We start from the raw sequence: 15011 nt of genomic DNA, 5'->3' as shown, positions 1-15011 counted from the left end.
CACTACATTGTTCATTTTAAGTCTTTCAGAGTAATTTCTCCAGACATCTAAGAATAACTTATGTTGCATTATCAATTTTGATTACTTCTACAACTCTTTCTTCTATTTGAAAGCTTTATTGGTAGCTTCTAGAACATTATCACCTTCACGATATGTATTTTCTATATTTTTCCCAGTCTTTTCATAACTTTTATGCTACTTGCTTTGTGCATAGCCCAGTTTTCTTATGTTTCTCCGTATTCTCTATAGAGCACCGGTTGGTTTATATGCTTTCTTCTTTTCTAGGACTGAGTCTTGAACTTGAATCCATTATGAATATTTTTCTGTCCTAGAACAATACTCAGTTTTTCCTCCAGATTTTACCATTAGGTATCTTAGGTTTGGTTCTTATTTTCAAACTTTTTCACTTTGTATCCAACCAATAACGTGCACATTTCTGTCTGCAGTTTTCATATCTGAAGACTACTTGACTTTATGCATGGAAGTTTTAAAAACAAATACACGTTCATATATATTTTCCCTTTCAGTATGATTCATGGTATTAGTAATGACTGGTCCATGACCTGAACAAAAATCTAGTAAGTATGTACCATTTTTATTGGCTTTCCTTTTCTCCAGATTTTCCCAAAAAATGCTTCTATAAGTCCAGAATTCATTTTCTACTCTGCTGTTTTAATCGCAACAAGGAACCAGCATTTCCTTTTTTTAGATACTCTTTCTTATGGCTCATAAAATCCTTTTACTTCTTCCTTAGCACTTTCTGTGGCACTGTAAGTACAGCTACGACTCATCCAGTTTCCCCATTTTGAAATTTTTTGTTGTTATCCCTCTACTTGAAATTGGCTGCCATTCAAGTGGTTTATCTTTGTATTCAGTGTTGAATGCTATACCTACTCCTTCCTTTCCTTGATCACTATTGCCTGAATATAACATCTAGTTATTATTTAGCAGCGTCTCATTGCTAAATAGTAACTGTTTTCTTTTCAGTAATATCAGTTATGTTTACACAATACTTCTTTAATTCTTTGAGTTCCACTTCCTTGCTAGTGATGCCTATCTTCATTTCTGCTGAGGTTTGTCTTGTCTTGGTTCCTGATGTTTTCCTGATGAAAACAGTGTCCTTGTTTAACTGGATGAGATTCCTGCATGACCATTGTATCTGTTTGTGCTTTTTAAGCCAATACAAAACACAATTTGGTCTGCTAAGTACTAAATTGGCAGCCCATCCTTGTTCATAATCCAGATAGATGCCTAATAACAAGATATACCATGCAAAGGAATTGGATATTGGGTCATAAAGCCTGGTTGGTTCTTTGTATTCCTTACAGTTTGTATGTATGTCTCCTATCAGTTTTCTCGCTTTAACTCTTATGGACCCTAAAGCAAGATAACTGACATGAGACATCTGAGGTAATATTTTTATTTGTTTTTTAACCATAAACTTGGTGTATTATTTCCCTAGCTACTATTCTATAAAAATCAAAGCCTTCAGTAAAGATATCGAAACCCAAACAGAATTTATGAATAATATTCTGTTGCACATTGTAATTCCCAAATTTTATCAATTTTACTGAGCCAGAGTAGAGTTACTGCAATATATACTTTTGACACATCTTGCTCTTTCTTACCCATGCAAATGATCCAGTTGAAACAAAAATTAAAATAGCTTGACAAATTTTTGTAATGGTTCCAAACACAAAATTTCACTAAAATCTGTTCAGCTAGAATACAGGAATAACTTGCTTTGTGTGGTACATCTTGTTATTAGGCATCTACCTGGATTATGAACAATATGACATACGATTATGACAGACAGAATATTGGGATAATTAAACTAATGTTTAATTTTGTTCCTCAATGCTGTACATTGTTTCCATTAAATCCATGTAATGATATATTATTTCATCTTGTAACAAATGTTAATCTTATACCTTTGAAACTTGTTGTTTTGAATATTGAATATCCAAACTGTTAAGCTCATATCTTTAGAAATAGTATTCTCTAGCTTGAGCATTATTATGGTCTACTCTCACCATAGGAAAAATCGCAAAGAGTAAAAGAATAGTTTGCTATAGTGAGTTGATGTAATATGTAACTATAATATAATCTATAAATAATATTTAGGACCCCCTAACTTTCTTTATAATCATTTTATTGTAGACAGAACTAAGAAAAATGAATGATGGAGATGAAATGCTAGCATTGTAATTATATGTGTTAATAATATTTTTCCTCCCTCAGGAGAAACCAAAAATGTTTGCTAAGGATGCTGAAATCAACCATCAGTTGGTACAGAAAAAACTGAATGAAATTGTTGCAGCAAGAGGTAAAAAAGGTACTGACCGAAGTGAACAAATAGAGTTGTTGATTGAATTGCAAAACATAAGTCTAGCAAATAATTTAGGACCTGCAATGGATGTCAAAATTACTTTTGCCATTATTTCAGCCATTTATGATTATAATCCCAACATCGCAACATGTATGAAACCAGATTTGTGGCAGAGGTTAGTTTTTTTGTTTATATATTTAATAACAAATTAATAAAGTAAATTAATAAAATCTTATATTATGAAATAACTAGTTCGTACCAAAAAAAAAATAATAAATAAATAAAGGCTTTTTAATTAGAAGAATTATTTCAGTTGCCTCTGAAATACAAAGTAATGAATATAAGCACATTTTTAAATAGTATTCCTTACTAAATTCACTTCTCATAATATTATATTATGTGTAATGTCTTAATTATGTTATTCCAAAAGGGTAGGAGAATTTGTGCTATGTAACTAATGACCTGTTTACCCCACCAACGCAGGGTAAACAGGTCATTAGTTACATAGCACAAATTCCCCTACCCTTTTGGAATAACATAATTCCAAAATTCTCATTTTCTACCAACATAGTGCACTGGCTTCATAGTTTTAATTGCTTCAGCTATGACTTAAACAACTCCTGCTTTGGCCCATCTTTACCACCTCAAAGTCGTATCCAATTAATAACACAGTTATAATTTGTTGGTATGGGTTCTGCTTCACGTATGTTTCACAGAAGACCTATGGATATCTTTTCATCATGTTTGATCCCTCCACTTGAGGCATTTAGTTATTGTGGAAAAGACTTGCAGTAGTATTGCTGGTTCATTTCATTCTTCCTCCAGATATTCATCTTTCTTTCCCATTTCTTCATTCTTAAAATAAACATCCAATAAGGGTTTTATTGCCTTTGTCCCCACATTATTCTGGCCATACCATCCATTTGGGACAAAAGCAACAAAATCCTTGGATGTATGTTGACATCCAAAAAGGGAGCTTTGTTCTGTGATAGGTGGATAGTCCTAACATTGAATTTAAGAATTCCTACTGTAAATCTCTCTCTTCCATAATCATCATGGATTTCCATGTTTCAACCAAGTCAAGAAATCAGCACATGGTATAGGATGTACCATACCATAATTTTTTATCAAATTCTCTATTGGTGAACATAAAGTAAGAAAATGCCATCTTCCGTATACAGAAAAGCTTCAAAGCACTGAAATATTTCCAAAATCAGTTAAAACTTCATTCAGAAGACATTGGAAACATCTTTCCAAAAACACTCAGAGTAATTTTCCTTTATGCAACATCTGATGTGGGAATAATTCTAATCATAACACCACATTTAATTATTCATGGAGTATTATTTCCGAAGCAGAACCTACTTAGTGTCCCAAATGAGATGTGCTCTGCATTACAGCTACAATAAGTGTTAGCTATAAGACATATCTTAATGTACAGAGATCCTTATGGTTAATTAGTCAGGTACAAAGTGATTGTCTCATGCTTGCTGTTTGTGAATTGTGGTGTGTATGATTTGCGCATTTAAAAAGGAAAATAATACATGAATAGACAAAAATACCCAATAATTCATGGTTGTGGTATGAGTGGTATAGTAAACTAATATGTAGAGTGGAATATTTTCCTGGAATCTGTAGCCATATGTTCATTTATAGTGAGTTTGGTTTGAAGAAGAGGGGGGGGAGAGACTCAAGAGTGGAAAAGAGATTTGTTCTGAAAAATAAACAACTTGTATTTGTTAACTATAGGAAATCCAGAGAATATAATGTCCGATTGAATGATTTGTCTTGCTGTGGCCTGAATTATCAGTGTGGGGCACTTAGCAAATCAGCTTGCTCCACTCCACCCCACCCCCGAGTTCCAGGCTGGTAAGACAAAAATAAAAAAACATTTCAAATTTCGGCTTATCTTTTTATGTGTGTGTGTGTATGTATGTATATATATATATATATATATATATCCTATAATATAAAATGATAAGCCTTTTTTTGTAACGTTTTGAAACTCAGGGGCTACCCTGAGTGTCGAGTCATCATCAGAATTCAAGGAAAACCAGTCTACCAGTCCAGAACTCGGGGGGGGGGGGGGAGGCATCCCCCCTAATATATATATATACATATATTTATAAAAGTAAAATTTAACTGACTAGAACCCGAGAAAGTATAACAAAAACCCTTAATAAATCACGACTAGTTTCATCGGTGTTCCGACTTCTTCAGATGAGTAAGAAATAACATAAGACATAAAAATAACAAGGTAAAAAACATGGACTTTCCAACTTAATAAAAAGAAGCAGAATACATTTTAAAGAATAAATTTTAAATGACTTTAAACCGAGATAAAATATTAAATTTTAATGATAATGATACAACTAGTTTCAGCCTTCTTCAGGTATCCACTAAAGGTAGAACACTAATAAAAAATTGAAGTTACAAAAAACTGAGAATTACAGGCAAAAAATGCAATACATAATTGACACAAAAATGTTGATATTATAGAATGTTTTTGTGTCAATTATGTATTGCATTTTTTGCCTGTAATTCTCAGTTTTTTGTAACTTCAATTTTTTATTACTGTGTTCTACCTTTAGTGGATACCTGTAAAAGGCTGAAACTAGTTGTATCATTATCATTAAAATTTAATATTTTATCTCCGTTTAAAATCATTTAAAATTTATTCTTTAAAAAAAAAATATATATATATATATATATATATATTTTTTTTTTTTTTTTTTTCCAGAAATAGTCCTGTACCTCAGTAATAAAATTGTTTTATTTTGTTTGGTTACGATAATTAGATTTTATATGCTTAATGGTGCATTGCTTCAAAATCAGTAGGATGTCTCGTCATGATTTTGAATTAATGCACCATCAAGAAATACTTGTACTTCCTCAGGGTCATAATCATTGTATATCTGCGGTATTACTGATTTAAATGAGTATTAAATCAAAAATAATTCATTTTTGATTTTTAGCATTAAGAAGAGGGGAAAAAATCTTTTTCTCACAAAGAACCTTAAGTAATTACTTGAATTACATTAAATTCCATAGAATTTTTCTAATTCCATCAAGTGTTAATTTAGCATTCAGCTAAAAGTTCTAAAATGCCATCTAAATGTTGTATAAATATTTTTAAAATTCTTAATCACTGCCTTTTTTTTATATTTATACATTCCTATTAATTCTCTCAGAATCTGAATCTTACCTCTTGTTAATAAAGAACTTCGGTGTGTTTTTTACTAACAACGTTAAAAAAAATTAATACTTTATTCCAGTATTTTGCCTGACAGTAATTTATGCTTGAAAATTAAGCATTTTCAAGCATAAAGATAAAGTAAACAAAATAATTTGGATAAATATAGAATATCAAGCAAACATTCAACTCTGACTAGATTCATATTTGATTATGCTCCCCATGCATAGTCAGTGGACAGGTTTTTTATTTGAATTCAGTATTACAGTCTTCCAGATGATTGGAAGTTTATTCACATCTATCCTTATTTTGTTATGAGTGTTCTGTGAAGCTAGTCTTTTTTAGGGTAACATTTTTTCTTCATCTAATGCAAATAAGAGAAGCTAATTTTAATATTGATCTGTAGGCAATTTGTAATTGGTATTTAGGATATTTTTTTTTTCTTTTAACTTTTAAGATTTCCCTTTAATAGAAAAAATTGTTACCATTTTGGAGTATCCAATAATTCTGTTAGTTTGCCTGCTATATAGGTTTCGTTATTCATCAGTTGATAAGGGAAATGCTGAAGTAATAATGAGTAATATTTTAGAATATAACAAAGATGAATGTTAATATAACAATATTAACATTCATCTTAATTCTTCTAAAGAGACCATACTACATATTAAGTTATTGAGAGAAATCCTACAATTTCCCAAGAGGGGGGGGGGGTTTCCAAGTTTAATTTTTTTTTTTTTAATAAAAGTAAAAATTTGGCCTTCCAAAAATACACAAAATCAACATGTCTTCAGCACATAGTTGATTAATAGCCAGTCCTACATATACTTCATCTAAATATTTAATACAACATATACAAAATACATTAAAAATTCCATTCATTTCAAATCATTAACCAAAAAATTGAAACTAATTTCCCAGCCTATTAACAAGTTTTCATGTTAATTCTCTGTTCACAAATACTCCATTTAAACATTAATTAGAAAACTGTTACTCTTAAAAGACTATGCTTCAAAAGTGACTGATTCATGGAATAATTTCACTTTAGAATTCTAATATTAAAATGATTTAGCAGTGTCTGTAATGGTTAGCTGTTGCCATGCATATGAAAGTAACATGCCTTTCAACATATAAATCCCATAGCACTAACAAATCAGATTGCACAAAGTGGCTGGAAGGCATTGATATTTTATCATATAACATGTTAAATCTTTATTGAAAACACATAAATGTATTGTTTGCAATTCTTAAGTGAGGACTGATTCAATAAAATATTAATATAAGCACAATTTTATAAATTACCTGTTATTCAGAATGCTCCCATACTTTATGCAGTGCAGTTAATAGTTGTGCTCTTAAGAACTTTACATCAGTAGTCAATTTAGCCATCCATTTATTTGAAAGCTATTTATTCATATGGGGGGGGGGGGGTGACAAAAAAGAAAAAAAATTACTTTCAGTATTATGTCACTGTCTTTTCTTAGAGTTCACAGCAAAATTTCTACTTGCCTTTTTTATTCTATTATCTCATCAGTATGCTTCCTTTAACCAAGTTTATAAGCAGTCAAGTTTGCTCACAAAGTATCTTTGTGACCGGACTACTTCTGTATGGAGGTTAACTACACATCAATTCTGTTAGTATCCCATAATGCAAAGCACACTTCTGTTCAGAAGTGTATTTTGTTATACATTATGAAAAGGGTCACTACCCAGACCAGTTTTAACTTTTATTAAGATTTTATCAGTGGGAAATAATAAGATTGAATTAATACAGAATTCTTATATTTCCCATATACAAGAAGTAAAAGAGTTTAGCACATTATTATTAAAATACTCTGGATTAGAAGAGGTAATTGTGGTAAGTTTTCCCACTTGGTTAGAAATTAAATTAAACTTGCCAAGAAATTATATTCTTGTTTAATCCTTTATCGAAGTGTAAGTAAACAAAGTACATAGTTTGTACATGAAATATATAGAGGCTGACAACTTCACATCAGTTGCTTATATTCCATAATGCAAAGTACACTTCCTTTCTGAAGCATGCATTATAGGAAGGGTCACTATCCAGACCAGGAAACCAGTTTCAACCTGTTTGATAATTTATAATCATTGCTCATGTTTGCCACTACTATTGAAAATGAAACTCATGTGATAAATGCTGCCATCAGTACACTGTTATAACAGTGCTTGACATGGAAAATTACTATCATAAAACATTTTTATATATAATTTCAATATTTCTGTATAGTTCCTAAGGATTGTATGACCAATATGTGTCCTTTGTCTTTTTAATTTTTATGTTGTCTTTATCTGTTCGCATGGCAAGTTCAGTAACAGGTGCTTAAGGGTCAAAGCTGTATAACTGAGAGGAGACCTTCACATAGCCTTTAAAGGAATGCGGAGAACCGACCAGGGCTTCTGACCTAATGTCCAATCCTCACCTTCTCGTGGTGCACCCTGTGGGGTATCTACTTGGATACTGAACGGACGAGGATGGGCTGGCAATTTGGGATTTAGCCGACCAAATTGTATTCTTATTGGTTAACCAAAATATAGAATGATGGTACAACATGACAAAATTTCATGCCGGCTGGGGCGTTGCCCGGTTAAACAAGGCCCCCGTTGTTTTCGCCAGGGAACCAGGGCGAACAGCGAAAAGTCAGCTACTGGAACAAATCTGAAAACAAACCCCAACTCAACATCACCAGAGTTAAAGATCGGTACTATCAACGTAAGAAGCCTGAATGGCAAAGAAATGGAGCTAGCTGAGGAATTAGATAAGTACCAGATCGACATAATAGGGGTGACTGAAACAAAAAAGACCAAAACTGGTGAGATCTTTCTGAGCAATAAATACAAAATGTTATATTCAGGCAATGACAATCAAGGAAAAGAAGGAGTAGCCATAGTATTCAACACAAAATACGAGGCTAATCTTCTTGAATGGCAGTCAGTCTCAAGTAGAGTAATGTGGGCAAATATGAGAATGGGGAACTGGACAATGAGACTTATTTGTGCCTATGGTCCCACAGAAGGTTCTACTAAGGTAGAAGTTGAGGAATTTTTTGAGGCTTTAGAAAAAGCAACTGACACAATGAAAAATGAAAAGTTGGTCCTTGTTGGGGATCTAAATAGCAGAGTAGGAAATGATTGTGAGACATACAAAAATATTTTGGGAAAATTTGGAGAAAAGAGCAAAGCTAATAATAATGGCAAATATCTGTTGGATTTCTGCTCAGGACATGAACTGGATATTACTAACACCATGTTCCAACATAAAAATGTGCACAAATTCACATGGAGAGAAGAGGCTAGGAATAAGAAAAGCCTCATTGACTATGTTATTGTTGATAGTGATGTTTTCTCCCTGGTGCAGGACACCAGAGTGTACAGAGGATTTGAAATTGGAAGTGATCACTATTTAGTCTTGAGCAGGATAAAATTGAATTTCATATTGAAAAGAATAACATGTAAGAAAGTTTTAAAGCGAATAAAAGTTGAGCAGCTCTCAGATGTGAACTGTAGACTAAAATACACAAAGACTATTGAAGAAAAAATGAAAGAGTTTGAGAACAGGAATCAAACCTTGGAGATTCAGTGGCAAACTCTGAAGAAAACATTGATTGATTCTGCCAGAGAGGCATGTGGTGAGGTTATCTGTAAGGATAAAAAAATCAGAACTCCCTGGTTGACACAGGAAGTTAAAGAGGCAGTGAAGGAAAAGAAGAAAGCATACCAAAAGTTCCTGTCAAATAAGTCAGCTTGTGCTCTTAGAGAATATAGAGACAAATGCAAGAATGCTAAACACTGTGTAAAACTAGCTAAACAAAAGTCATGGGAGGACTTTGGCAAGAATATAGAAAATAAATATCAAGAAGGTGGCAAAATATTCTGGAGGTTGTGGAAGAAGCTTAAGAATGGAGGAAAGAGTGCTGTAAAAGGAATTAGAGATGATAAAGGTGACATGAAAATGGGAGAAAAAGATATTCTTGAAGTATGGAGTAATTACTTTGAAAAACTGCTAAATGAAAAAAGCAGTGATGACAGCACAGTGGTAAAAAACACTGACCAGGCATGCAGTCAGAAATACATATCCATACTAGAAGTAGAAAAAGCCATCAAAGGCTTGAAATGTGGAAAGGCAGCAGGAGTAGATGATATTCGACCAAAATGCTGAAGTATGGTGATATAAGAGTCTTACAGTGGCTGCACTGCATAGTTCTGAAAGCCTGGACAGAGGGACGAATTCCCGATGACTGGAGTAGAGCTCTCATAGTACCCATATATAAAAAGGGAAATAAAACTGCGTGTGAGAATTACAGAGGTATTTCCCTACTGAGTGTTCCTGGCAAGATCTATGCAAGTATACTTGAGAAACGGTTGAGAAGAATTGTGGAAGAACAAGCTGGATTCAGGCCAAATAGAGGCTGTCAGGATCAGATCTTCACTTTACGACAAATAGTGGAGAAAGCATGGGAATATAACAAAGATCTGTATTTAAGTTTTGTCGATCTGGAAAAGGCATATGACAAGGTGCCAAGAGAGAAGCTATTCAATACGCTGCGGTTATATGGTGTCAATGGGACATTATATCAAGCAATACTTAGTCTTTATTTGAGTTGTAAGTCAGCAGTTAGAATTGAAGGAAGTACAGGAAGATGGTTTAATGTTAAATGTGGTGTGAGACAAGGATGTACATTATCCCCTCTGTTATTCGTTATCTATATGGATCACATTATGAAAGAAAGTGGTATTAAACATGATATCAAAATTGGAGATGTTAATGTCGGCTCTTTGCTTTATGCGGATGATGTTATACTTCTAAATAAATCCGCTACAAGTCTGCAAGATTCTCTGACTAAATTGAATAGCTGTTGTAATAGATATGGTATGAAGGTCAGCAATAAAAAGACAAAGACAATGAAAATAGGCAGAATCATTGAAAATGTCAACTGTGTTGTGAATGGAGAACCTGTGGAACAAGTAAAACATTTCGGCTATTTAGGCACGATTTTTACTGAAGATGGTAAATTAAATATAGAAATAGACAACAGAATAAGCAAAGCTGGTATGGTGGGAATTTAATTGAATAAATTCATATGGAATAAGAGAGAAATTAGTCGGAACACTAAATTAGCTGTGTACAAGACAGTGTTCAAACCAGTTTTAACTTATGGATCTGAGAGCTGGGTCAGAAGTAAAACACTTGACCAAAGACTAGAGACCACAGATATGAGAGTCCTGAGAAAGATTATAGGCGTGAACAGATGGCATCAATGGCAATATCATATTAAAAACGAGGATATTAGGAAAGAACTTGACATTGTCAGCATCCAGGAATGTGTTAGCAGAGCTAATCTCAGGTGGTATGGTCACTTAAACAGAATGGGCGAGGAAAGATTAGCAAAACAAGTGTTCTCTGCCAGGTTGGCAGCAAAACGACCTAGAGGAAGACCAAGATATAGGTGGATTGATACTGTACAAAGTGCTTTAGACGATAGAAATATAAGATCTGATAATATTGGAGTCTTGACAAGTAACAGACTGATTTGGAGGAAAATTGTAGATAGGAAATTAATGATGATGTAATTTTTTCATGTAGTACTATCATATCCTGTACACCCCTTGAGGGTACATTGCAGGAATTTGATGATGATGATGATGATGCAAACAAAATTGAACACAAACTGTTTTATGTGAATAAGATTTAAATTCCAAACCCAGTTATAATTTTATATATAATAATATTTATGATATCATACAAACCAAACATAAGAAAATTGCATTGTGAGATTTTTACTCGATGGGAATAATCTCTAGTACCACTATAGTTGCTGCAGTTATTGTCAAATCCTAAGGCATCTGCTGACTTTGAAGTATATTATGTATATTATATGTATTTTATTCAGATACTAGTTCCTACTAGAAGTCATATTATTAAATATTAAACCATCTATAAACTGCTGTGTATGTGCGCTTATGCACTTACAGCAGTTTATGGATGGTCTAACATTTAATTATATATAAAGCGCTGTATATAAAAATATCAATTTTCTACATTGTCTTTGTATAACCATGAAATGTGAAAAATTTTATTTCCTTTTCATTTTTATATATAGATGTCTGGATTTTATCAATAAACTTCTGGATTCCCTTATAAGTAATCCAAATATTGTAGTTGGAGAGCTAATTGCAGAGGAATCGGAAGCTCTTGTAGCACCACCATATCGTGTAAGAGGTTGTGCTCTAACAGTAATTGAAAGGATGGATGAGGAATTCACAAAAATGTTACAGGTGTAGTTATTAATGTAAACATAATTTATTAGATAGTAGTTGACAAATTCAGTTTAAATTTGAAATAAGAAATATATATTGTGCTGTGTTGATGCATTTCAGTTCCTCTCCTTACATAAATACTGTCTTTGTTTTTGTTTACTTAAAGAGAGTTTTTTTATTATGCTTAGATATCCCTTACTGTATTACAAAAACAAAACAATACTCCTGTTTTGTTTACCTTTCCTGTTCCATTCTGATAAAGCAATGATACATTAGATTAGCTATGCTCATATATTCTTAAATGCTAATAATATCAAGTTACTTTCTATTATTATTATTATTAATGCATACATATAGAAAGGCTTAGGTGTCATTGATTTATAATAATGTTTAACAATATAACACTAAGAGAGAGAGAGGGGGGGGGTATTTATTAAACTTATTAATATTTTGCTGGTTTTCTATAAAGCATCATCAGAGCACAGTTATATAATGATAGGACATAGTACTAAGTACGTAATTGAGAAAAACAATTTAAATTATAACTGACAATAGAACTAATGTCCTTATATGGCTAAGATAACCATAAAGTTAATTTTGAGAAGTCAGGCTATCAGGTCTTAAAATGATTGTCTCTCAGATCTTCAGTAAATTAATGCAACCATACATTGAGGTCAGGAGAGTGCTTCATAGCTGATGCTAATTCTAAAAATAAAATCTCAGACCTATAACAACTTCTATGTAACAAAGATGTTTTCCTCCATCTGATTCTATGTGAAGAATCCAGAACATGGTCTGCTAATCCCAACTTGCCATACAGATGATTGTGGATTTTTTTGTGTTCTTCAAGGTAGATGTGTTAACTGATCTATCAGTCTGTCCAAAGTAGGCCAGACTACAGGTAAAAGGAACTTTATACACTCTAGGACAGGGGTCGATAGAAAAATATAAGACATCATTGTACAGGTAATATTTAATTCGGTTAACTTGGATTACCTCCATCCTGAATGACAACGCAGTTAAGAGTGAATCGTGGGAACAGTGACATGAATAGAACCTGTAAGATGGAGCAAGGGCATGAAAATAGTTACGGGGGCCAATCAACTAGGCCAAAATTACGTGTTTACCAATAAACGGATGTCGGTGGTTCCCGCCCGGCAACGAAGCACACCCTTCACATTGACAACGTCAATAAATTGTATACTAAGTTAATAAAAGTCTTATTTTCATACATATAAGGAAGATTGTATTATTGATATTTTGTTATCTAAATTAAATTTTATATTTTATATATTATTTATCCCATCTATCAAATATGTAATGTTAAGAAGGACATCAAAAACAAAAACGTATCCCTTTGACGTTAAGCCAATATAATAATATATACTATATTATACATACAACAAACACCGTAACTATAAAATAAACAATCTAAAACCTCACATAAGCATCTTTTTTTTTTTGCTCGTCTTATTATAATTACGTAATAGTAAAATAGAGGGGGTCGATAAAAAGTTAAGAAACTCTTGAAGGGGTCGACGGTCAAAGAAGTTTGGCGATCCCTGCTCTAGAATGTTCAAGAGAATGCAGTTGATCTTTAGGAAAATGTATAAAGCTGCTAACATTCAAAATAATATTGGTACTGCTTAAAAGATTATCTTCTCTTTTTAGGCTTCATGCAGTTGTTATTAAAAAAAAAAAAAAATTTAGCAGAGCTCAATCAGTTCTTTATTATAACTAACAATAATGGATTTGTAGATTTCAATAGTAAAATCTGTGACAGAATTCCATGATAATATTGGTTTTAAAACAAAGGCCTGTAAGTAATTTTATTTTGTAATAAAACTAAAAGAAAGTCAACTTTACTGGAAAGTTATGAAGCAGTCATGTCTGTACTAACATTTTGTAGGTGGAGAAAGAGAATTAAAATGCTGAAGCCTGATATTTCATGACTTAATAACTGTTCAATGGACTGCCATTATAAAGACCGATTATTTAAAAATGAGAAAGAACTTGTTTTATTAAAATAACAATTAAAAACTCAACTAGTTTAACTTGTTGGACTTACATCATCAGGAGCAAAGTCTTGTATTAATTGATTAAAAAAAAACAACCTAGAAAGAGTAATTACACATAAAAACTTTGCAAACTTCAATAGTCTAGTACATTTAACAGTGAAACACCATTGAATTGAACAATGTGTGTGTGTGAGACAGAACAAGAGTTGATATTGCTGTCACGTTCTATGGCATAATATAAGTCATATCCCAAATCCATGGATGTCAGATTTTTGCTAAATACTGACCAAATTTGTTGTACGATTGCCTTGGTTTTTGTTACACTGCGTGTGTGTTGGGTATGAAGCATTTATGAAGTTTCCTTAAATTTTTTTATATAACAGTTAGCTTAATGTACGGCATTTTTGTTTTTTACCATAATATTTAATGGCTTGTGTTGGTTGTGTCAAACGCTAATCCTTTTCTTTTCAGAATCTTTTACATGTTCTGACATATGGTTCTCTCTTGAATATCCTGTCTGGCAAGAGCAGTGAATTATATACTCAAAGTTTTTTTTTTATGGGTGGATTGGGAGGCTTCAGTGGATGCAAGAATCTAGATATCTTGTACATTGGGATAGAATCCACTTTAATGTCATAATTACCATATTTTTTGCCTTATAAGATGCACCATTTATTAGACACATCGCACTTTTCATATCGAATTTTTTTTGGGGGGAAAAATATTTTTCTCAGTATAAGATGCATGAATTATGCATCAAATTTTTCATGTGAATATTAATTTTTTTTATTTTAAATTTTAATATATGTATTATCCATTTATTAGATACAAAAAAAAAAACAATTATTCTTAAAATAAAATCACCAAATCATTAAAAAATCTAACATATACTAATGCACGCAAGCATAGATCATTTTTATCTTCATAAATTTAAATCACCATGATGCCGACCCTGAAAGAAATATCTTTGTAAACTCAAAGATATTTCTTTCTGTTGCTAATAATTTTACTCATGCAATAGTCATCATCATGCATATCAAGGACTTAGGCCCAGCATGGCCTTTTCCTGCCTTAGAAGTCATCGTTTAAGAGGACGTCCTGGTTTTCTTTTTCCTAATGGCTTGTCTTGGTAATCTTTCTGTTTTCATTCTTTGAACGTGTTCCATCCATTTATTTTTTAATTTTTTCTATTACTGGT

The 15011-nt window shown here is 32.3% G+C and overlaps 1 protein-coding gene across 2 annotated transcripts in view; it reads left to right on the top strand.

Annotated features, from left to right (window-relative positions):
* The window catches only part of eIF3c (eukaryotic translation initiation factor 3 subunit c), a 202031-nt gene that overhangs the window by 101521 nt on the left and 85499 nt on the right, over nucleotides 1–15011 (top strand). For both annotated transcript variants that reach the window (XM_090400058.1, XM_090400059.1), the window contains exons 10-11: nucleotides 2242–2504; nucleotides 11639–11813. In XM_090400058.1, coding sequence (XP_090256184.1) covers nucleotides 2242–2504; nucleotides 11639–11813 — 438 coding nt within the window. The remainder of the gene's footprint in view (nucleotides 1–2241; nucleotides 2505–11638; nucleotides 11814–15011) is intronic.

Source organism: Typopeltis vanoorti, chromosome 11, assembly GCF_054136105.1.
Source record: "Typopeltis vanoorti isolate ZY-2024b chromosome 11, IOZ_Tvanoo_1.0, whole genome shotgun sequence".
NCBI classification, from domain to species: domain Eukaryota; kingdom Metazoa; phylum Arthropoda; class Arachnida; order Uropygi; family Thelyphonidae; genus Typopeltis; species Typopeltis vanoorti.
The sequence above is the reverse complement of the archived record's forward strand: the minus strand, read 5'-3'. Positions and strand labels throughout refer to the sequence as shown.